The following is a 25617-nucleotide window of genomic DNA, read 5'->3' as shown; positions in this document are numbered from 1 at the left end:
GAAAAACAAGGGAGAGATGGAATGGAACAAACATCAGTGATAAAAAGCAAGGCTTGGTTGGCACCTAAATTACTGTTTCTACATACAGAAACATTTCAGTACATTTCAGATTCTTTGTTAATACCTTGCTCCAGAAACAACTGAACATGCAAGTCAATAGCTAGCAGTGAGTCTTTTCACAAAACAAAAAAAAGCCCACATATCTACAAAACTATCATGCTGGAAGGATGAAAATTCTACAGAAAAACATAACTGCACATTTAGCCCTGTATCTCTACTGCCAATACCTCAGAAAATTTAGGAACTTTTCCTCCATAATACTTTTGAAAAATGCTTCTATAATCACTCCAAGTGACACTGCAACTTCCTTTATGTCTTGACTTACTGAAATTAAATCTGAGGAAGAAAAATCTTCCCTTTAGTAACTAAGAAAAAGGTTTAAGTTTAAATTCATCAAAACTTTTTCCATGAGAAACACTAGTCTGAGACAAAAATACGAATCTGGTAAAGAGTCATGTTTACTTTAGTCTACACTGAAATGAAAATTAGTCACAGAAGTGCAAATAATGATCCTCTTCCTAATAAATTCTGTGTTGTTCAGGAACACACAGATCAAAACCCCACAGCCTCCAGGGTATACTGAAACTAACAGCAAGCAGGATAACATTCAGTCTATCACTATGCTATTTGTGAAATAGATTACACTGTATTTTCACAGACACTTGAGTTAAATACATTTCTAGGATAAACCTAACACATTGTTCTCTTCCTAAAATTAAAACAAAAAGATAAAAAATGTTCCTCTATTATTTTACCAATATGAAGAAATTACTAGATTGTGACAGTATAAACATCATAGCAGCAGTTTTGAAGATGATAGTTCAGAATTGTATTGAACAAGGAAACAATCCCAGGTTATTACCTTAGAGCATAACAACTAAACAATCGGGAAGTTAAAGGAGACTGAAACTGTTGCATTTATTTGACACTTTCTAATAATTGATATGAGATACCTATGAATCTGTCTATTCCAACAATTCTTCTTAACCATTTGCCATTTAGAATCTCCTGGCAGGTATTTTAACATTTTAAAGAAGGTACACTGGAATTACAGCTTGCACAAAATGCAGTCATATTCTACAGTGATCATTATTATTATGATGCTTTGGAAAACCCTGCACAGTGAGAAATAACAGAGCTGCATTATTAGGAGCCACTAACCTAGCACTACAACTTGGCTTCCTCTTCCCTTCTTACCTTTTTTTCCCTAAGCCAAAGGATAGATTTTATCAAAATGGGATGACAGTTTGGGAGCTACTGGCATAGCTTATTGGCATCTTCATATTCACAAATCCAGAGAGTCTGAGAGACAGACATTTAAGACTTCAAATACATACTGCTTTATTTTTTCCAACCTGTTGACAAGTAGAAGTCTTACTTTGCATTTCAACAGGCTTTGAGTCAGGGCCTTACCTAGAGAGACAGGAGACCCATTATTGAGAAAATACTGTGCTTCCTCAATTCTCTAGATAATGTGTGTATTGCTACAGAACACTGGCATATGTTGGGGTCAGAAGGAGGGAAGAAGCAAGACTGGAAAAGAAGGGAGTTGTTCTGGTTTATTTTACTAATCCTTACAATTTTTTTTTTTTATATGAGTGTGAAATATGCCAATATTTCAACTGAAAACACTAACCTAAACAATAAAAAAAGGTATTTTTTAAAGGTCCAAATACTGCAAAAAGCAAACAAGATTAGAAACTCCATCTCTACAATGTGAAAGACATGTAAGCACACAGAATGAGCCACGTTTGCCCAAGAAATTCATCATTCCCTATAGACAAAACTGATTCTTCACACTATGTGCACCTCACGTTTCAGTTCACAGAACAGTACTGGCAGGTTGTAGGCAAGGAGCAAATCTTCCTGAGGCATTAGTGTGTGAGACGCTCTCAAAAATTTTGAGTTTTGGAGGCACCAGAAACTGTACTGCACATAGGGGTAATAACTGAAAGCTTTCACTGATAAATACTAAGGAGACCCCAGATGAGATAACGAGTGAGGATTCGAGCCATCTGCTCTTTCTGCTGTCCTCAATTCATTATCTCTGCTACAGACAAATCTTCTCCAGAGCACTGACTGCTAAAGCTGAAGAGTGAGGTCCTTTGCAGTGCTTACTGCAGTTTTGCCTCCAACAAACTGCCAGTCAATTATATCTGAGAAACAATCTGCTCTGCTAAAACTTACAGTCATCTTATTGCAAGAACATGTACTTGTAGCCTTTCATATACTTAGTTCCACCACTAAAAGTAAACAAAGAGAGGGAGTTGCAATAGATAATGGAATGGAAAAAGGCAGAAACAATGGTATATTTTAATTTTTCCTTTTCTCTCTTGTATTTTTGCCAACCTGCTGACAGATATCTAAGTAGTGCAATTTTTAGACAATTATTTCCAAACTAAGATGTAATTCATTAGGAATTATTCTCCAACCTCCAATAAGAAGATAGAAACTTAAATAAATAATTAGCTTCATATATAAAACCCACAATTCTAAAATACAAAACTATTGTGCATTAAAATCATGGCACCGCCATGTCAATGGCTGCCTCACGGGTAGCATTTGCCCAGTCACAAACTAGCCACTACTTTTTGGGTACTGAAGAATGCTATAATCTAAAGGCAATGAAATGGAGAAGCAAAGAGGTCAACAGCCTGAGCACCCTTGAACAAAAGTTCCCTTGGAGATGCCAGCTGCAATCTCATTTGTTTCCTCAAACACTTGCAGGTCTCCCTGATCCCTTCTGTAAAGCTCCTAATTCAGTGGCTGACAAATGATCTCTTTAAAAATCTCTGTGCAGGAATAACCAAGTCTGGATATGTGCCCAGAAGATCACTAAGCTCTCCATCATTTGGGTTGGGATTAGATTCTGTAAAAGAGCTTCTGGGCACACACACACTCATGCACACAAAGACATAGTTTTCACCACCAGCTTCTTGAAGTTAAGATCAGTCTGAAGTTTCATACGTAGCATTTTCTCTTCCTGAAAACTTGGAAGTAAAGTAAACTATCCTGGACTAGGTTTTTTGGGAAATGTACTTTCTTTCCTACAGTATCCTCAAAGTAGGGAAGTATATTGTCTTCTGCACACAGAGAATGAAAAATATTGAGAAGGAGTTTCTGATACATCCCAGTAAACAAAGTCAAGAAAAGAGGAGCACTCAAATGGATGCATGCTGAAAACAGCTGACAGGAAAGAAGAAACTTGACAAGATAAAGAAAAATTTTCCCCCTCCCAGGAAGAACTGAAATCAACCATTTCCTTGCACATCCTGACTTTCCCAAGTTTGTTTTTGTTTTCATTAAAAACAAAATAAAACTTTATTTCTCTCCTACAAGAGCTCTTTACAAGTGCAAAGTCTGAAGATGGGGTCTCAAAGATACGGTATCATATTTGGCTGCTCCAGAGAAAAAGCAACAGAAAAAAACCCAAATGACATGCATGGTTCTGAACAGCCTCCCTTTGGTGAAGCAGCAGAGGAAACACAATCCATTCCTATACTCACGGATACCATGGAAGGCAGAAGCAAGTCCTACCACTGCCATTTAACTACTGTCTCAAAGTTTTCAGACCTGTGAATGTTTGATTTTGAGGCACAGGATACATCAAATAGCATACCAGGCTCTCAACATTTAAATATGTGGCTGCCTGTCTAAGATTTCCTTCATGGCTAAAACTGTCAATTCAAAATTCTTAAAAGCATGACAATACACCAGAAGTCTCTATGATACTGATCCATTTTCTCAAGGATAACAGCAACCACTTCATCTCAAAATACGTACTTTATAAAGATGCTCTTTCCTTTTGCTAAACAGGCAACGTGTTTATTGTGTATTCTGGAAAGTGTTAACTTTAGCAACAGGAAGAAATTCATAATTAGCATGTCAGCTGTATGTTAAGAAAAAACATTAAAACAGAGAAAACTGGCTTCTCAGAAGGGGATAATCACCCTTCCAAAAGTTATCTTAAAGGCAGAAACATGCATTCAGGAACAGAAAGTACAACACCAAGTACAGAGACACCTTGACAGACTAGAGAGGTGGGACAGTGCCAACCTCATGAAGTTCAACAAGGCAAAGTGCAAGGTCCTGCATCTGGGTTGGCACAACCCCAGGCACAAATACAGGCTGGGGGAAGAATGGCTGGAGAGCAGCCCTGAGGAGATGGACTTGGAGGTGGTAGTTGATGAGAAGCTCGACATGAGCTACCAGTGTGTGCTGGAGCCCAGAGGGCCAACTGCATCTTGGGCTGCATCAAAAGAAGTGTGGCCTGCAGGGCCAGGGCGGGGATTCTGCCCCTCTACTCTGCTCTGGTGAGACCATACCTGGAATACTGTGTACAGTTCTGGGGCCCCCAGCACAAGAAAGATATGGACCTTCTTGGAAAGGGTCCAGAGAAGAGCCACCAAGATGATCAAATGCCTGGAGCACCTCTGCTATGAAGACAGGCTGAGAGAGTTGGGGCTGTTCAGCCTAGAGAAAAGAAGACTCCAGGAAAACTTACAGCACCTTCCAGTGCTTGAAAGGGGCCTACAGGAAAGCTGGGGAGGGGCTTTTCATCAGAGGAGATGGTGATAGGACAAGGGGAATAGTTTTAAACTGAGAGAGGGGAAATTTAGGTTAGATATTAGGAAGAAATTCTTCACTGTAAGGGTGGTGAGGAACTAGAATGGGTTGTCCAGGGAGGTTGTTGATGCCCCATCCCTGGAGGTTTTTAAGGCCAGGTTGGACACGGCTTTGTGCAACATGATCTAGTGGTAGGGTTCCCTGCTCATGGCAGGGGTGTTGGAACTTGATGATCTTTAAGGTCCTTTCCAACCTTAATGATTCTATGATTCTAAGATTCTAATTTGATAAGGTGACTATTAGACTGTACTGTGTCCTACTCACTTCTTTAGACCACTGGAACAGACACACAGCTTGTTACTCATGACATATTAAACATAACTGTGAAAATAGATGGAATCCTAGGCAGCACCAGTGTGCTAGAGAAAATAACAGGAAGATCCTAACTAGCAGAGGATGACCAACCCATGAGCGTCTTATTTTACTGTTCCTTCTCGGGCCCATCAGGTGCTCTTAGAGGCACACTGAGATTACAACCCAGGAGAACTGCAGTGCAGGGTCATGCATCAAAATTCCCAATCTGTGAAGGAAGAAAATACAGGATAATACACCCAAGTCTTTCTATTTTCTTTGGTATAAGCAGTTAATGATATTCTAACAACGGCACTTTCCAGCTCTTGCAGCTATGTGTAAGCTATTCAAATACGCACACATATTGCCTTACTACAACTCAGTAATTTAATAGGTGGCAAAAAATACACCACTACAACCCATCCCAATGAAAGCAGGGATACATACCACCTCAGGAACTACCAGTAGCACTATTTTAAAGGAAATAAAGGACCGAGGCTTAGAAATATGTGGTTCTATACATTTAGCCATTCACTGATGGTGTAACTAACTTAACCTACTGAATCATGTAACAAGCATGAGAGATTTGATCTTTTCACTTTTGAAGGTATTCCAGCTGGGGTTTTCTCTTCTCAGTCTATCTATCAGGTAAAAGTGTGTGGCCACAAAAGTGCACAATAAATGTTAATGCACTTACCTAGGAATTCCCCTCTGCTTTTCAGCAGACAAGAAATGTAGGAAATAGTACAGAAAAGGCACAGAGTAAGCCACATTAAGCAGCTTCAAAGCTGTTCTGCTTCTGTGGCTGCATGCATTCAGGAGAAAGAACACTCCCTTGCAAGGACCGCTTTCCTTCAGCAGTTTGCCAAGTGATTGCCTTCTGGTATCTATGCTCAATCCTACAGATGCCTTTCTTCGGACTTGTTGCCATTCTGTGAAGAATTAGTTCTGCTTAATAGCCCAATTGCTGCATGGGAAACATCCAGCACAGTTTTGCACTTTATAACTTGAAGAGAAGGATCAGAACACAAGCAGGATTGTGCAACAAAAATTGTATCCCTTCACAACTATCCTAATTTGGCATCCAAAAAAAATCAGAAATAAAAAATTAAAGATTGACTGCTATGACTCTAAGATTCCTCAATGAATGACCCCAAAATAAACAACGAAAATGTAATAATCACTCAGTGCCACACAGAAAAGACAATTTCAGAACCGTGCAACAAGAGCCTCCAGCACTGTAAGTGCTAAACCTGTCCCATTCTGATCAATGAATTTCACTGCAGATGCCAGCTGAAGGGCAAGACCTCTATTTATCAGTCATGTACCTTTAAAAATAAGTAAGTGCTACTCCTGGCTAAAACAAAACAAGATCCTAAGCTGGATGCAATACCCACTCTTCCCCTCACCCTGCCCAGCTCATCAATCAGAGGAAGCTCTGCAGAGCGCATCCTGGGACAGGGCCGGGGCCCCACACATTCCTCTGCCTGCCGCCCTCACATCTAGGAGGAGGCGGAGGAAGGGGTTTTGTTTCACCCAGTGGCAAACTGACACCATCCACACAGGAACGAGCGTGAGCTGATATGGCAGAGCTGTGAGTCTTCAGACTGCCAGAAATGCCATCCCTGAGAGACGAAAGCACTCTCCACTTTTTGCTCAGTGTTTCAGAATCAGCATCCTAGGATGAAAGACACAATTTCACTGCAAAACGCTGCGGAGAGGCGCTGGCAATTCAAGCCCTTCAGCCCCCTCTCCAAACGTGAACATTTTGACATTTCCATGGGGAAAGGAAAGAAGAGATGCCTCTGCTCTCAAGGGCCAAATGCCTGCAGCTCATTTCCCTGCCACCAAATGCCCCCCTACTGCATCACACAGGCCAGACATCTCTCCTTTCTTTCTACTGATGGTAGGAACTAACAGCAAAATTCTGAATGTCTTAAAGTTTGAGAGCAGCAGGCAGAAAAACAGAAACAAAATTGACACAAAAAACAAGTAACAATAGGCATTGTGAGTACTACATTATTATTATTATTATTATTATTATTATTATTATTATTATTATTATTATTATTATTATTATTATTATTACTGAAATATTCTAATTGGATGTTACTCTGAAAATTTCTGGAGATAAGGGAGGAGCACGAATTTACTACTCTTGCAATTCTCACACAAAACACATCAAAAGTGTGGCTTCCAGAAAAAATCATCTTGCCTTCAATGTCATCAAAATCCCTGTATTTCTCCCTAGGTATTTTTCTCTCACTCCCTTATGTATCTGGAAAATATCCTGCAAATTTATTCTGAACACACCATAAAAGCCTACACATCAAAGACAAAGTGAAGAAACCACAAATTTTTGTCTTTAGAGGCTGTTGACTGCTGGATGGAAGGCAACAGTTGGAATTCCAGTTTGCACAGTCATAGTGCAAGCAAATAACCATGTTCTACTAAGCAGGTAATATCTCTGGTTAGTAGATTACTACTATTCTCTAATACACAATGACAACCCAGTTTCCTCTTCTATCCTTTTGAAAAGTTAATAATTTATCTCCAGCTCAAGGCTGTGAACCAAAGGCACCAGGAAGGCACCAAGGGAAGCATTATCAGGAAAACAGAGAAACTGAAACTCCCATCTCAGACATCATGCTCCAGCTTGAAACAAGCAAGCTCTGAGAAAGGGGACTAATCCCCAGGAAATGTAACTGCAGACATGGAAAGGATACCACCAGGCCTCCATGAAAGAAGGAGGCCTATTCAACAGGTGTTGTATTTATCCTAGATTTTTGACACATGCATTGAGGTACAGTACAGAGAAGAGTTAAGCAAGGTTAGATTATCCCAGACTTCCTGCTTGTCATATGCTCTTAAAATAGTTAAACCACTCATTTATCTCAACAAATACAAAATTCTCACTTTTCCCTCCAAGAGAGGGAGAGAGAAGAATACAACAGGCCAAGTCTCACTGCATTTTCTTCTAAATGATGCACTTGTACTGCCATCTGCAGAAGTGTAACACCTTGGCCTGAAGCCAATCAGAAATCCCTCATAATGCGTTGAGTAAGCCAAATCAAAACAATACACAGCTTATGAGAGTGGGGTAAAGAAACTTGGCGGTCATATTTCATGTGGTGCAGCTCATCATGTTCATTCAAATGGAGGCACAAGGTTAACTGGCGGGATCTGCTCTTTAATGCCTGTTATTTCCAGTGGAAGGAGCTAAGCAACAACATTCTTTCCTCAGTACTTCACGAAGAGGATCAGCAAAAAAATTCTAATGCTAAGGGAACACAGCCCAGTTGAAGGGAAAGACGGAGACAGGACCCTGCCAACACAATGAAAAGGAAGCTCGTCCCCCTAGCGCAACTCAAAGTTTCTGGAGGCATTCATTATAAAATGGAAAACATTATTCAAGTTTCATAAAGCATGGAAACACCTTCCTCTTCTTTTAGAAAAAGGGATTCTAAACCAGTAGAAATATGGACAGATAGCACTCTTGTACATTTGGAAAATGCTGGGTTTGTGCAACAAACTTTTGTTCATCAAGTGAAAATGGGGACCGGAAAAAAAACACTACGTTCTACCCTTAGCTCTACAACAGTCTGTGCTGTCTGTAGGAAAGTAATTTATTCGTTTGATCCTGTAGAATTTATTCTCTTCTCAGTTTTCTCCACATCTAAAAGAGACGTAAACTACCAATCTTTTACTTACTCTAGGCTTTTCTGGATTGCTTAACAACATATATGAGAGCTAGTAGGAGCATTAATATTAATTTATCACACATTAAAACCAAAAGTGATATTAATACAAATTAATATTCTTAACACCCCATCATATCAACTAATCACAAAAATCTATGGATTTATTGGCAAGAAAATGGGGCAGGGGGGACAAATAATAGAAAGGAGGGGGCGAAACAACAAAAAACCCACAAAACAAAACAGCCCTATTGGACTGATGGAATTGAAATGATCTGTCCCTCTTCATGAGCACCACACTGTGCTGATAAACTAAATCTCTCTTTGATTGAAGGCCGAATTAAAACAGAGCAATGCAGGAACTCTTCTGACCCAAAAGTAATCCACTCAATCATATAATGCATCCCTTTCCTTTTAGTAAAATGAATAGCCCTCCACAGAACCTTTTTCTTCCTTGACAAGTCCTTGACAGAAGAATGTGAATCTGGACAGTTAAATGAATCAATCACCAGCTGCTAGTCTAGGGCCAAGATGGTGAGCCGAGGGGCCTGCCAGAGTTCACTGACCACTGGTCAAAGCAGGACAAAGGCTTTGCCTCTATGAATAGCCTGCTTCTGGGATCCAAAGGTCACTTAGCTGCCTTGGAAACGGTCCCCTTTGGTTATTTAAAGTTCTCAGGCTATTCTGCTGCAGATATTGTTTCAGGTGGTCACCATCTTTCCTCCTCACAAGTTTGTGAAAGGCCAGGCAACCATTATTTAGGTAAACACAAGACAATGGTGAACAACTAAATAGTAAGGAAAGGAACAATTACAATAAGTACAAACAACTCTTTACACTTCCTTGTAATTCGAGCTCCTAAATACGCCTGTGAAACATCCTCAGAGAAGGAAGCTCCCAGCATCCAGAGGACCCAACAAGATCCAGGTGCTTACCTTGCAGTGAAAGGAGGTGTTGAACACTTCACTGCCTTTGAGGTTCTTTATATAAAATGTGTCAGGAAAGAGAACAAAAAAAAAAGTATCAGGGATTTTCTCTAGTCATGACTGCTGGGCTGTATCTTCAGAAAGCTGTCCTTGTGCAAGGCAAGACCAAGAGCCTAACAAGGAAGTGGCACTCTAGGCTATGTGCTGGAGTAAACAAGTGAGAATAGACACAGAACAGATGAAGAAGGAGGTGAAACCCACAGATGCTCACTTCTCTGCCACACTGGAGCCCACAGCCTGCCCTGGCACCTACCTAATACCATACACCACAAAAAAACTCCTCTCCTGCAAACCACAATAAACCAAATCTCCTTTCAGTCAAGTCACAAAGACAGTGAAGTTTGCACTGACAAAACACAGAGAGTGTACAGATGAAAACTCACCTAAGCCCTGTCCACACACAAGCTTAAAATTGCTGTCAAAATATAAATTAAATGTGGGGTTTGTTAGTACTATGCTAAAATGGTTTCCTAAATCAGATTATGTCCTAACACTAACAACAGTTTTATAAATGTTGCTGCAGACCTTTACAGTATTATCACTGGTCAGTAAACCTTCACATACATAAAAAAAACAAATGATGATTATGATGATGATGATTATTATTATTATTATTGTTGTTGTTGTTGTTATTATTATATTGTTGTTGTTATGTTAAAGCTATTGCTAGATACCTACTTAGACAACTGCCCGTTTTGGTTTAATCAAAAAGCTCTGCTAAAGTTATCTAACCTGTCTGCAAAGTTGCTAGTGTTGCTCTGTTACAACTCCTTTTTTCCTGAGACCTTGCCTATATCAAAGTCTTAATACTTTCAAGCATATTTATTGCATTTTTTGCTGCATTACATAGATCATTAGATAAATGAAGCTAACCCCTATATCCTCCCACTAACACAGCATTCTGTATATCTACCTCCTACATGTGTGTATACACACACGAGACAAAAATTTCCAAACCTAAACGCTGAGAAGTTAGGAAATGGGAAAAATGCAGCTGATTATGTAACTGATTTGCTCTGTTTACTCACATGCATCAGGAAACAACCCAACTGCACAATCACACTTCCCTCACTATTCATAGTGCCAAATGAATGGTGCCCACATAATGAGCATCTACTTAATATTTTGTTTTCTCTTCTCTGTTAGTGTGTGGCCTCACGCCTTATTTATTACACTCTATTAAGCAGTGCCCTGCAGACAGAGTTATTAACTTCCCTACGGCTTTTCTGCAGGGTTCTGCACTACAGTTCTTCAAAAATGCAAATGCATTTACTCTCACAATACCTTAAGATGATATTCCATAATGTAATTATTTTAAATTTTACTGTTGGGTATTGTTGGGACAAGCAGTTGGATGGTGGCCCAAAACATTCACTAAATTTAGGTGTCCAAGATAAGACACAGATCGTTCATGGCACTCCATGTGTTGCAACCACAGCTCCAATTGCTCAAAACCTCATATCAAACACTGAGACCATAAGAAACATGTAAACACAGACTTCCCATGAAAAGTAAGGCCAACCTGACTAGTGTCACATATTGTAGAAGCTTCTGGCTGAAGCAGTGATGTAATTTGAATCCTCCAAAGCTCCTCTGACTGAGAGGTTAGTCTTTGTCCTTTCTAAGTTCCCACAGGAAATCCAGGACTCCTGAGTCCACGTTTAATGCCCTGAAAGATCAGCTGCTCTGATGGGCACACTCTTGAGTCAGTCTTTGCCAGCCCCTTGGTCCTCTCCAACTCCCAGCTTGTACTCATGGCAATCTCCAAACCGAGCCAATTCCAGATCTCATTCCACAAGCTTTTCCTTAGTACTAGCTGCTTCCCACCAACGCATTTTCTTTCCCTTCCTGACCTCTAGACACATGAAACCACTCACACCTCCACCTCACCGACTTCCCCTCCCAAACTTCCTCTCCAGGTAATTAGACCATTGTTTTCACTTACTTCAGCTTTCTTTCAATGCCAGCTGGTTTCTCCAGGCAGTGTTAGATCACACTTCAGCTCCTCATTAATTCAGAACAAGAAAAAAAGGCAAGTCCACAGCTGCCTAGGACTGCTCAGAGGGAAAGCCCAGCTCAGTATTCACAAGCAACATGGTCAGCACAAACATCTTGTGTGTCTCTAGCTAGTCAAGCTGAGAAAGTATGTGCTGAGCACGTGTCAACAACAAAAAGTTTTATATTTTTCCTCAAAACTTACAGGACAACCAAATTTGCAAATATATTCATAGCAACAGCAAAAGCTTCTACCAGACACAAAGAGTGCTTTCCCCAAAAATCCCCTCTCTGTTCCCTAAGTAGACATTCCAATGCTATTCTAGTGAAAAACACAAATACAGAAAGAGCAGTTCCATCTTGAGATTTGTTCTAGAGAACAGGATAAACAGTCCCACAGCAGTATACTGTCATTAAAAATAAATAAATAAATAAATAAAAATCTAAAAGCAGAGATGGATAATGACAAGCAGAACAGAAGTCTACCACTGGTATTTTTTGCAAGTATCATGATTAAAAGCATCAAAAGGCTTCATCCCTACTATGTAAAAATCAAATTTGGCAGCCAGTTCTCCTTGGGGTGGGTGATGGAAAGACTTTTTACATCTCAGAACAATCATAGGTTTTTTTCCCATTGATACAATCTCAGGCTTTCCTATTCCTTCAGAAACAGTCCTGCTAGCAGGACTATAGCCAGGCCCTGCTAACAGTTCAAACCTATTGCACCTAGAACAAATGTGTATTATTTTAAATCAATGTAACACTTGAGTGAAGACACCTTTACACTGATGTTTCTTGAGATGGTCAGAGCTAATCTACCAGTTAGTAGCTGCTAAGAAGTGAAGACAAATTCTTCCCATGTTGTTCCAAATCCCCACTACTCTTGCCTACCTACCTTCAGAGAGCTCTAGCACTTGTCAGATAATACAGAAAGCCAGTTCAAATCATCACCACTGAACTGCATTAGTTAGGTAACTATCTGGCTAAATAAAAAAAGCAACTTTTTCTTCCAGGCTATCAGAGATGGGCACAGATTGTGCAAGGGATATGGCATTAACTGCATTCTATTCTGCATCTTATTCTACATTTCCTAAATTTCAGAACTCCTTTCAGCCACTTTATTGCCCTCTTTTTGCAAACTAGTGGACGTATTAATCTTCTTTATATTCTACTGCAGTTTCTTCTTTAATAGCTTCATGTTTATGTCATCAGTGGACTTTCATATCTAGTATGCACCAAAAATCCCACAGGCTAATATTAATGAAGGGCATTAAAGAAAATTACAACATTATTAATGTTCATGTAAACACAAAGCACAGATTTTGAATGTGCTTCATTCTCTCAGTAGGATCTACTTCCAGTAATACCTCTGGTGCACACAGCATCATATACCTTTGGCAGCTCTAAAAGGAAAGAAATACTATTTCTAAATTGAGGTGTAATCAAATTATTCCTGAGAAATGTTACATTATTAAAACTGACCATTTTCAATAAAATCTGACCATAAAGAGCCTAATATACTACCCTGTATCTCACAATGATACCTATTACCAGATTAGATATGTCACCTTTTGTGCAGTTTCCTCCAGTTATTGAATTATTATAGTATGGGGGGGTATGGGTTGTGTTAATATTTTTATTATTGTTATTTATCTTAAATAAAGTCATGCAAACAGTAATTGTACTGGGAGGGAGGGAGAATAAGACACTGTGTGGATTTCAGGGACTCACCATCTAAAAGCTTTTATTCTTCCACAGTGAAGGAAAGTTATGACCTTTGACATGTGACCATGGTGCCAAAGAAACTGCTCATAAATGTGTGTCAGTAAAGAAGCAGAAATCAATAAATTCATTTAATCCAGTGAACTATTATGTACTGAGACACAATATATTTTAAAGAGCCACATGCTCTACTCTTTCGCTCAAAAGACAAAAATTTTATGCAATGGATTTCTGGATGTTCAATTTTTGAAGGGTTTTATAATCTGAACATTATCTTTGACCCACTAATAAGTATTTTAGTAAATTATGCCACAATTGTTTAAACATGTTCATTCCTGTTTCAAAGATCCCTAATACAGTTGGATTCAGGTAGCACAACAGGAACACAAGCAGGTGGGCAAATATCCTATTAACAACCTCTATCATTATTAGAGAGAGCTGTCCACAGGAATCAAACACAGGCAGGTGTTAAAAGTGCGTATTTTTTTTCCACAGTGGGTGCTCAAAAGCAGGACGGATGAGACATTTTTCATCTTTCCAAACGTAGTTTTAAAAGACCAAGCAAATCATGGTCTACAACATATATTATAAAGCCTTTCAACAAAGCATTTGGTCCTCTACCATATGTTTTATGAAAATCAGCAATAAGAAAAACCATGTAAAGATGATGACCATTAAAAACAAGAACTAAATGCCTTCTACTGGAAGCGTCACAGAACTCCCATCAATGGTTCCAAGAATTACAAAATTAATGTATTGTATGCTGTATCAATGCTTATCTCTCCTAGTGTTTAGTACAGTCAAGAATTCCAAATACAAGAAAACATCACTATTGCTAGAAATAAAGTTCACAAGCTCAAAAGGAAAAAGAAAAGAAAGCCAACCAATAAAACCATAACCAATTATATCTCCACTTCTTAAATAAATAAATAATTATTTTAAGAACATAGGATAATGCATCTGAATACAAACTCAGATGTACCTGCTCCACAAGCTACTGTGAACAGCACCATGGATCTGTGTTATGATAATTTTTACAATAGTTTGTTCATGTGATAAAATTGAGCTGCCTTCCTGGCCCAGACTGACTGAACTAATAAAGCAATATCCACTTGCAACCACTATTGAAGATCAATGATAAATCTGCTTGCAAACTGTGGGCCACAGGGTTGTTTGCATAAATAAGCATTTAAAGCAAGATGACAAAAGAGCTGGTCACATGCTCAGTTAGGCTTTTGGGGAGAGAGAGGAGAAGGAAGTTTCACCCCTGTGATCTGGGACACGCTGTGTAGAAAGTTTCTCTCTCCTCAGGCAAAATGAGAGTCATGCCAGAACTCCTAGAAAATATTTCCAGTTAACATCAATTTGCTGGATGTTACAGACAAGTTTAATGAACAAAATTATAAATGTCTGTCAATGGCTTTATAAAGTCAACGAATTCTCATTACAAAGAACATACATAATGCACAGATCTGCCTGAGGCACATGTTACAGTTATTAGAGGTTTACTAGATAACTTGATATGGACAATGAAATGGTAATTTAACAATTTACACTAGTTAATTTGCTGGTAAGTTATTTAAACTGTTATTAATATGCTAAAGATTGTACGAGGAGTAAGCAAAAATAATTTATTTAAGACTCTTCTGCATGTTCAAAGACCTTAAGATTATTTTTAAATTTTCCTTGAAAATAAAGTGTCTTATTTGAAAACTTCCAGTTGTAAAAAGCTGCAAAACAAAAAACAATACTGTATAACACTGAGCTGGTTTTATTGTACACTGTCATGGCTATCAAAACAGTTTTTTCATCATCATAATTATTATTTGATTTTGAAGTGACAGACCACTTGAGACAAGATGGCTGAATCACCTCTGTTGAATCATTTTTACCTCATCTAAATTTGGGGTCAAAACTGACATCAAAGTATGATACTTCCCTCCTTTGCCACAGCTGTGAAAATAAGCTCCACTAGAAAACAGTACCTCCTTCCAGTCATCAAGACAGGAATAAGAAAGGGGGGTCACCAGAAGCAGTTTTGCAAATCCAAAACAATTATATAACATACATGTGACAATTTATAATGAGAAAAAGGGAAAAAACCACAACTGACTACATGCAGCAAAATCAGTCTACACCTGACATGAGGAAGGAACATGGAAGAGGACACTAACGATGAGAAAATTTGAATATTAGAACAGATCAGCTAATAAATAAAAAGTTAATTCTGTTTAATGTCCCCCTCTCCATTTTATGATGTACAGGAAGTTAATGTCTCCCAATATGACTTAAAAGAACAGATAATCCCACTTAGTCAACAGGCTGATAAATGACTTATTTGATTCAAGTGGGAGAAGGCTGATCATTGCTACTCTCCACAAGAAACTCATGTTGCAAAGGCTGAGAAGAAATAGAAGAGTAAATTATTTTTGTAATCCTGTCATATGTTGTTTTGTCTTTAGTCTGAAATGGCCTAAAGCAGAATTAAAAAAAAAAAAAAAGAAAAAAATCAAAACTGAAAACCCTCCTAACTGGAAGAGAGAGATCTTTGATGTAAAGCAACATTTTAAAAGTGAGTCAGGTATCTATCAGGGTGTCCAAAGATGAGCTAGTGCAGATGTGGTAAAAGTACACTGATCAATTAAAAACCCAATTTTTTTTCTACTTTGATACCACTATGATACCAAGGTTGCACGAGAAATTCTGATCTTCTGAAATAAGACAACAATGTAACCAAGCAATATGAACAGGATTACTACCTGAAGATGCTGAAAATCAAATCTGAAGATACAGAGTTGCTTCTGTTCGCAGAATCCCCTCCAGTTTCCAACATTCATGCATCACTATACACAAGATACACATCACAAGCTGTAAAGACTTAGTCTAACTGCCCCCTAGCTATGTATTAAAAGAACATCAGATGACATGTCTAATGCTTGTAATAACTTTTACGTACCCCTTGCCCCTGCACCAACTCAGGTGATTATTTCTTTCAAAACTGTCTCTCATATGCAAGTCATTTAAAAATTAATTACTACACCTCAGAGCTGAAGAGAAATGTTCATCACATATACTTCTAAGACAAAGTAAATAATTTATATTATTTAATTCAGAATCATAATTTTAGCATGTTCTGAAGCTAGAGGACTAGGATAAGGCAAGTTTTGCTGCTTTGCCATCACTATATGACTCAGTGTAGGCTGTAAATAGAGGAAAACTGTAAGGTCTTGAGAGTAAAAGTGTTGATCATTATTGTCTATGGAAGGAACTGCAGAGATTTTTATTATCTTCTTTTTTCTTAATATTGAGCAGATGGCTCAACTGAATTTTCTCATGTAGCAATGTCCTTTAAAATGGCCATCAACAAAACAGTTTCATGTCTACTGAAGTATCCACACTTGCAGATTATTAAACATTGTACATTCATTAGTTTGAGTCAATGTCCAGATTTAGTGACAGGAAGAAATATCCCAGGTGAAAATATTAAAAGTTGCATTTCTTTTCTACTTTCATTTCTCAAGATCACCTGAGATAATTTTCATCAAACAAATCCCTTACAACCACAGAGTTGTAGGATGTGGGTGGAGCCTTGTGCCCTCACCCTCTTTTTCCACATGAACACCCTAGACAGTAAGGACAGGTTTCTAGAAGGAGCTGGTTCAGAGTGCACCCCATCCTGTGAGTGCCCCAAGCCTCCACACCCATGACTGCAGGAAACTCTACTCAATGAGGTTCCTACCTGTTTCCTAGTTTTATAAAAAACAGTTATGTCCTCAATTTTACTAAATGTTACTCAATTTGAAATCTTTAACCCACAAAATGCAAAGATTGCACTTCTGCCACTTTTGGGTTATGACAATAAGAATCTAAGTGAATTTCATGAGGATACAGCCGACGTATGTGTATCTGGGGGGATGTGATACCTAGATCCTGTTCCCCCAAGCTGCAGATGCACTGATGCATAAGAAACCTCCTACCAGTAGTGCAATGGAGATGGGCAATTGAGAAACAAGCACTTTGGAAAAGGGCCTTCAGATAGTAATTGTATTATCCAGATGCCACTTAGTTTATTTTGCATTTGTGAGTGTTCATGTTGTTAAAAAAAAACAACAAAAACACAACTTCCCCTTACCTAAGAAGATTAAATTGCATTTCACTGAGAAGAAGAAAAAAACCTAACCAGAATTACTGTTGAGTTATGAAACAAAATAAAACCAATAAAGTACATCTGTCTAGTACTGCTTACTGACATTTTCTTCTAGTATACTAGGAAGTCAACCTCCTTCCACAACTTTTACATAAAAAAAAAAGCAACACAGAAGAGGAGGTGACCATAATTTCATACAGTAAGTCAGACAAACTCTTCACACTCCAGTGGTTACACAACCATCTCCTTCTTATATCTGCTGTTTATCTCCACCTATTAAAAAAGCGACAATTTCATCCATAAAAACATAAAATGTTTCCAGTATAGATGTCGGTTTTGGAAGGCTGCCAGATTGATTTCTAACTCCCAACACAAACAATCTAGTGCTTTTCTTTCTTCTCTTCTAACTCAATTGCTGAGATAATCAACTGTAAAATGTAGATGCTCCTTGAAATGCAGCTGTAAAATGTAGATGCTGCTTAAAAGCTACATAGAGGTTGACCCTAGTAACTAATGTTGACCATACAACCCACACTTACTCAACAAAATGTGGAGACTTGACATTGTTGATTACTTTTTCACTTAGGTGGTGATTACCAGTTATAAAGACTGGAAGTAATCAATCCCAATTTAACAGCTGGGCCTATTGATGAAACAAAACGAAACAAAACAATAACAATGCAAAACTAAACAAAAGATTATGTACAAAATTCTGGAGATAGAATGTTGGAAAATATAAAAACCTGAGGAAAACACACCAAAACTAATCCCAAATTTGTCCAGCAACAGAAATTACCATATTTCTGTAGGAAAATGCTTAGTAACTTTTAAATTCTTCCTCCAAGACTCTCTTTTGTCATTGTCTTAAATTGTTCTGCAAAACATCAATAGCCACAGCTGTTAAATTGTGAAGACGTGACAACAAGTCTCTAGGCAAACAACTGCTCAGAGTGAGATCCTTTTCTTTAGGATAATCAGAGCTGGCTGACAAAAGGGGGCCTTGCTGAATGCCCTTTCAACAATTTCTACACCAAGAAATTCAGAGAGTGAGGGAGCTGAAAGAAAGGTGGGAGGGGGCAGGGAGCACCACACTGCAAGAACAGAACAGCATCCTTAGCAATCCTACACTGCTTTACAAATAGAAAATAAATCTCAATAGTTGAGTGCACAAACCTCACATAGAACTTGCACCAGGTAAGAACTGAATGCCTCTGAACAACAGCCCTGAACGAATTCTAGCATTGTACCATGTTCTCCTTCAACATGTCTCACATAGGGGAAGGTTTTATTAGCTAGAGTATACTGCCAATAAGACCAAGAATTCCTTTAAAAAAAGAAGCTGGTAAAAACTTCATACATTATAAAGTTAGGGTGTCAAAAACTAGTAAAAACCATAACAGCTTTGGCCTTACTATCTAGGGAGAAATGCAAGGGCTCAAAATGCCTCCACTTTGGCATTATGCTTGACACAAATTTGAAACTGAGGTGTTGAGGAAACCCATAAAAAGCTCACTTCTCTAGTGACATGGTAACGGAAACAAATACCATTCGTGTGCACTAAGTAAAGCTTTCTACATTTTTTTGTCCTGGCAATAACACAGAAGCCCAACCCTTACTCTGTGGAAGAGTTCTTACAAGCGCAGACCAGTGCTTGCTGAAAGAATAGGGAATGTCCTCGTGCCAAATAGAGTATTAAAAAAAGTAACTAGTAGTTAAGTCTTTAAAGGATGTTGACAGGTTCTTCTGTAAAGGTGTTGTAGGAGTTTAGGTCAAAATATGTCTGAGGGAGTTATAGAGGAAAATCTTACAGATTGATAAGTATTTGCAAGTTTCCTTATTTCTCCAGTGTGTCGCAGTTAAACAACAAAAATCGTACACTTCTTCACCATTATCAACTGACATTGGCAACTGAGACATTAAATGTCCCTCTCCTGCCTTAAATGCCTGAATGTAAATGCACTGAGGATCAGCCCTGTGCACTCTCAGCATAGAAATGGATCTCCTCTCAGAACACTCAGAACAGCTAATCAAAGCAATAGCAATAAGGCAGCACTTGTAAAACCCTAAGCTTCCTCCAGCTGTCTGTAACCACACCAGTTCTACAGCATTAGGACTTTGCTATCTCTTTCAATACAAGACCATTGCCTTCAACAACCATTTGCCATTTCACTTTCAGCCAAAAAACATTTCTGCCCCACTCTTTCATCTTAGAATTTGCTCCTCTCTCCACTACTGTTTAAAATAATTAAACATACCTTTGAGCTCTATGTGCTCTGTGATACCTGAAATGACAGATTCCATACAAAATGAAAATTACATTGCTAGACCACAGCTATTAACCCCTTCAACCAAGGCAAGATACTAAATTTAATTTTTAAAAAATCAGTAGCAGAAGGGCAAATTTTTGCTTACACGCACGTTCCATAAAGACGATAGATGGATGAATATTTATTTTTGCAACAGTCTAAGTTCCAGGAGCCCTCCCCTGACCTCACTAAGCCTTCCAACCTCCACATCATTCCTCTCAGGTATGCCAGTGCAATCCCTGTGTGTGGCTCCAAGACAAATCACATAAGGGAACCTGGTTGAGTTAAACACCATCTTTTGTTTTTAATTCTATTACTTTAACTCAGATCAGTTCCCCTTTCAGTTAGCTACAGATGCTGCTGTGCCCACACAACGAAAGGCACAATGCGAAAGTGGGAACAAACAGCTGGAACTGCTAAAAAAACATGTTTGTCACAGTACAGAATAAGGCTCAGCTGGATGCACTCTTAAGTACAAATATATAAGCAGAGCAGTAGAGGTTATTAGCATATTAAAACATAAACATTACCAATTATTGGCACAACAGTGGGACCAGAGTCACATCACTGCCCCAGCAAGTAAGCAAAATTACAACTCTCCACAAAGCCCAGCCTGCTTACATGTAAAAGGCCCAGCACCTCACAAACTGCAGTGCAGCCTGCACACACAGCTTCCCTCCAGGAGCATGTTTCCAGAAACCTTCTGCTTGCATAACCTTTCACTCTTGTGAAATGCACAAACCTGTACACAAACAATTTGGCTTACATTTCCTGTAATTCACAAACATTAAAATCAATACAGCCAAGTTACAGGAGCAGAAAGGCTCACCTAGGAATGCTCCTACCCAGCTGTTTATGTCCCATCCAACCATCTTAAGACTTCCATTTCCAATTTTTGTGAAAAGGAAATAAACCATGAGCATCCTGCCCAATCACTACCCAAAGCCCATGTAACTAGCTGCAGAACATGATTCTCCTTCTCCATTTTTTCTTAATACTATCTTATTGGAAGTCCACCTTTATCTTCAGATAGAATCTTGGTTAACTGCCGTTAAACAGTAGTAATTTAAAAACACAGGAATACAAAAAAATCTCAGCTTGTTTATTTTTGGCTGATTCAAATTTGTACCAAAAGTGCTTAGACCTTCTCCGCAATGTATATTCCTTTCATATTCTGTTTAAAGAGACCCCTCTTAGTAGCAGTGGCAGCAGTAAGTTGAATTTTGAGTAAGTCATACTCTTTACTATTAGCATTTTATCCCCACATGTTGCCTCACAAAGAACCACACAGGAACCTCCTCCTCTCTCCCCTCCACGTCAATTAGCCTGCTTTGGAAGCAACTATAAAAGCATGTACTTAAACTAGTATCCATTTTAATCTAAGCAATATCTCAGCCCCACAGTTTCCTTTAAAAATGCAGGGGGATCTCACCGAAAAAAACCCTAAATTAGTCAAATTCTTTTGTGCATGGATGAACAACAGGAAAGCAAAGCCTTGGGGCCTCTGGGGAGGAACCCTGTCCCTGCAGACCTACACTGATGTGCTAGGGAGATAAGGCTCCATAGTGACACTTAAGGAAAGGCCTGCTCACATTTGAATTTCTGCATTCCTCAGGAACAATTCGTGGCAATCACTAACTTTGCAGAGGAGCTACATGAAAGCTTTGGCCAATGAATGAGGGTCATCTGCTCTTTATCACAAGGGTAAACCTCATCCTGGCCAGTTTCTAACCTTTTAACCCTGTGAATTCTTAATTTGCACATGAATAATGGAATTCTTGCCAAGAGTGCAACCTTCAGCTTCCAGTTCCTAACTTTAGAAACCAAGACCTGATCTCCTTGTGTGTTCAAATCCTAAACTCTTGGACAGATTAAAGTTTTTGATTTCCAAATGCAACACTAAACATTACAATTCTGAAGCAAAAGATAAGCTTACTGGCAAAAGCTCTGACCAGGCAAAGTAAAAGAACATCCTCGCACCCTGCTGCTACCAGAGACTGAAGAGAGCATTTGCTTTTTTTCTCCAAAGAAAGAATGCCCATTTAATGCCTATTCTCCACCTGTTTAATATGTATAGTTCCTTCTGCACCCTCACCACAAGGTGATTTGCCTTCGCAGCTATCGACAACTGCTTCTAAACAAAATTATAAACCTGCAAAATCACCCACAAAACTTTAATTTATTTCACTTTAAACGTCTGCAAATTTCAGTCAACTCACAATAGGAGTCAGAAACACTGTAAAAACAAGTTACTAAAGCAATTTTGCACGTTTTATGGGATTCTAAATATAACATTACAAATTACCGCTTTATTTCACAGCTTTACAGTAAAGATTATATTCTGAAACCAGTCAGATTGGCATATGACCAGAGACTGCTAGATAGGATAACTGCATGTTTGGTCACTAGTTAACCACTTAATCGCTAAGTCAACACCACCTACTGTGATTATTATGGATCCACTATCTCTCCCAGTTTTCTCCAACAGCCATAGGAAACCTTTCAAGTATTCAATGAAGAAAAAGAAACCTTCTGTCACAGTCTTACATGGGAGGGGAGTTAAAAAAAAAAAAAAAAAAAAAAAAAAGCAGTTAAAAAAAGGGCTGCAAAACAAGAGTCTTGCTATCCAGCATGCAATCTACTGGTTCCCTCCTCCTTGATGCAAATCTCATTATCCAGAAAAATAAAACAAAATTAAACCATCTTTCTGGTGAAGTAACGTACATGCAGGAAACAAGCATTTATAAAAGTTCAGTACCACCTGAATGAAAGCAGACACTACAAGTAGATTACAATGCTGTACATCTTACTACAGTGCTCTGAAACATACCAGTTCTCTGATATTGCGTACAGAGCTCATCCTGCAAAGTCTCTATAAAAGGTTTTCTTCAGCTTGTTTATTACAGTGCTGACACTGTGAAACCTAATTATGTTATTTTAAATATTAACAATATTAATACTTCATTTTCCATCATTTTATAAAAACTATCCAAGAACTGCTTCATCTATTAATTCTGTATGTGAGTAAGATGTGATATAAAATATGAAATAGCCAGGTTTTCAAAATCAAGAGCTCACAAGAGCCTCTTGCAGCATGTGAAAAATGCAGCACTTACCTGGAGCCACCTACTTCTAGGCTGGTTTTCAACTGCCCAATTAGCTCACTGAACAAGGTATTTCACACTTTTCTGGGGTATCTTATGGACAGTTTTTATAACCAGAAGCAAATAGAAAAAATCTAACAAGTATTAACATTCAGATGTATTTTAACATAAGCTAATTGTATTAACTAGTTTCAGATTGGATTTGGTAAAACTTGAAATTTACATATATTGTCAAGTTTCCATAGAGGTGTCCGTGACAGTTTTGTGCAACTTGCTATGACAAACAGGGTTCAAATTGTCAAAGGAATCCTTCTCCTATTAGATAAAGTTCATCATATAAGTCCTATTATAGAGGGAACATGGGAAGTCCACATAAACTGCATAGTCTATGTATTGAACTTCCGTTTAAAAGTATTCTCCGTGTTCCCCTGGAAGGCAAAAAAGCTGGTGTTGTAGAACCAGCCTACAGGCAGAGTTCTGCACTGGCATGGAAAACCTGGCCTTCGGTTCCTAACATGCATCTCTAGCTCCGTACGTTTAAAGCTGCTAGGAAAACAGAGAACAAGATTGTTAGAGCCATAAAGGCACTTAAGACATATTATTTCCTTCACCATTCTTCCCGTGGCAGGGAGTCACCCTAGAAACGTGACTTTCACATCCTCATAGAACCACGTAACAAGCCTTTACGATCAGTTCCAGAGGACCCTGAAGCAGTTCCAAAAGAGACAGCATCTCCATCTCCTTGGCAGAACATACATGTCAGAAAAGCAAGGGCTTGGTAATTCAACCCTCGCCGTTGCCCCAGGAAGACTTAACACAACATCAGGCTATTGAACACGGAATAATACTTTTAAAATCAGTTCTGCTGATAACCCTTGCAAGGCTGCCTGTACAACACTTCAGAAGCAAGTTCCAGGACCTCTGCAGCAGGCTCTGCAGCACCACCTGCTCTGAAGCCAGCCACTCACACAAGGCAACACTGCCCATGAGGCCTCGTAGGTGGCTGTGCTGTCCCTGCCACATCAGGGAGGGACTCCAAGGGGGCCACCACAAGTTCTGCTCATAATTTTCACACATTTAAAAAGAAACATAAGGCTCTGCAGAATTTACTTCCTCTTTACTTTTGTAATGTGTCTCCTCAGGTACTCAACCAAAACAATAGGTTGTTGCGTACTGTTCAGGGAATGGCTGTCACAAACTCAGGAGCAGGTTAATAAGCAAGAGTTGGACTTACTTGCTAGTGTGAGGTGACTTTTTTGACTGAGAATGGCCCCGTATTTGTTCAGAGCTAAGCACTGGTAAAATCCTTCATCAGACAGTTCTCCTTTCTTTCCTTCCACCTCACTGATATATAACGAGCCATTGGATAAAGTGTAGATCCGTTCATTTTCAGGTACTTTGCCTCCATTTTTCAGCCATGTAATAGTTACAGGAGCTTCACCACGAGCCTGGCAGTCTAAAACCACCGGATCCTTCCTTGAGACAGTAACATCATGAGGCTCCTTCACAAAAAAGAGTTCACTAAAGCACCACAACCCTAAGAGAGAGAGAGAAAAAAAGGTTTTGCCTGTAAGTACAGACACGCAAATTGCCAAGCAGAGTTGCGAGCTGCAACTCATCACGCTGAGCCCACAGCAGGATGTAAAACTACCGTTATTACAGGCTCGGAGCGCTCCGAGCCCTCGGAACTCGGGAAACTCGGGGGAACCTGTGCTACTGACCCCCCTCGGGCACAGCGGTCTGCGCAGCACCCAGGCGTTTCCCTCACGGTTTGCCAGCGCACCGAGCCCCGCAGCCGGGCAGCAGGGCCTGCGGCTGCCCCGCAGGTGCGCCCGGGGCGGCGCCGCCCAGGGAGCCGCGGCGCCCGGGCCGCTCGCTAATTTTACGAGCCTGCCAAAGGAGCCGGAGCGGGGCGAGTCGTAAAAAAAGCTAATTTTACAAGAAACGGCTAGCGGGGGGTGCCCCGGGCCGGCGAGCCGCGCCGTGCCCCTCGGGGCGCTGCCCGCGCCCGCTGCCGCCTCACGGCCCCGCGCGGCCCGGCTCGCGGGGGCGCGAGCGCGTGGCTCGTTAACGGCCGCTGCCGCAGCCCCCGCGGCCCGCTCGCGCCCCCTGCCGGCGGGGCGCGCGGCGGCCCCTCCGCGCCGCCAACAAAGCCCGCGGCCGCTCCCGCTTCCCGCTCCCGCTCCGCCCGGCCCCGCCGGGTAAATAACGCCACGTGCGGCGGAGCGGGGCCGGAGCGCGGGCGGACTCACCTGGCAGCGGGAAGAGCAGCGCCCGCAGCAGCGCCCGTCGGCGGAGCGGCGCCATTCAGCGGGAGGCGGCTGGCATGCCCCGCCGGCCGCCGCCAGAGAGACCGGTCAGCGGGCGAGGGGAGGAGACAAGGGACGGACGGAGCGGCCCCGGCGCGCCCGTCCCGGCCCTACTCTCCGCATCTCGTCTCCATTGGCCTTTGGGGAGGAGAGGGGCGAGGGGCAGGGCCGGGCGGGGGGCGGAGGGAGGGACGCCGCTGGACGGGGCGGGCCGGCGAGGCGGACAATACGCCAGGGCGGGGAGGGGGGGCGGCCGGAGCCGCTGGCCCCGCACACGAGGGGCGGCAGGACCCGCCGGCCCCGCACACGAGGGCGGCGGGCTCGGCGCCATCTGGGCCGGTTGTGGCCGGGGGGCCGGGCCCGACCCCCGCCC

General features: G+C 40.5%; 1 protein-coding gene across 1 annotated transcript in view; it reads right to left on the bottom strand.

The window, feature by feature from the left end:
* PRTG (protogenin) overlaps positions 1-25263 on the bottom strand; it is a 79236-nt gene extending 53973 nt beyond the window's left edge. Inside the window, 2 exon segments of the mRNA XM_051628622.1 lie at positions 24170-24472; positions 25188-25263. Coding sequence (XP_051484582.1) covers positions 24170-24472; positions 25188-25263 — 379 coding nt within the window.
* Positions 25264-25617: the final 354 nt, after the last annotated feature.

This window comes from Apus apus, chromosome 10, assembly GCF_020740795.1.
Source record: "Apus apus isolate bApuApu2 chromosome 10, bApuApu2.pri.cur, whole genome shotgun sequence".
Classification (NCBI taxonomy): Eukaryota; Metazoa; Chordata; class Aves; order Apodiformes; family Apodidae; genus Apus; species Apus apus.
Note: the sequence above shows the minus strand (reverse complement) of the source record. Positions and strands in the feature narration are given on the sequence as shown.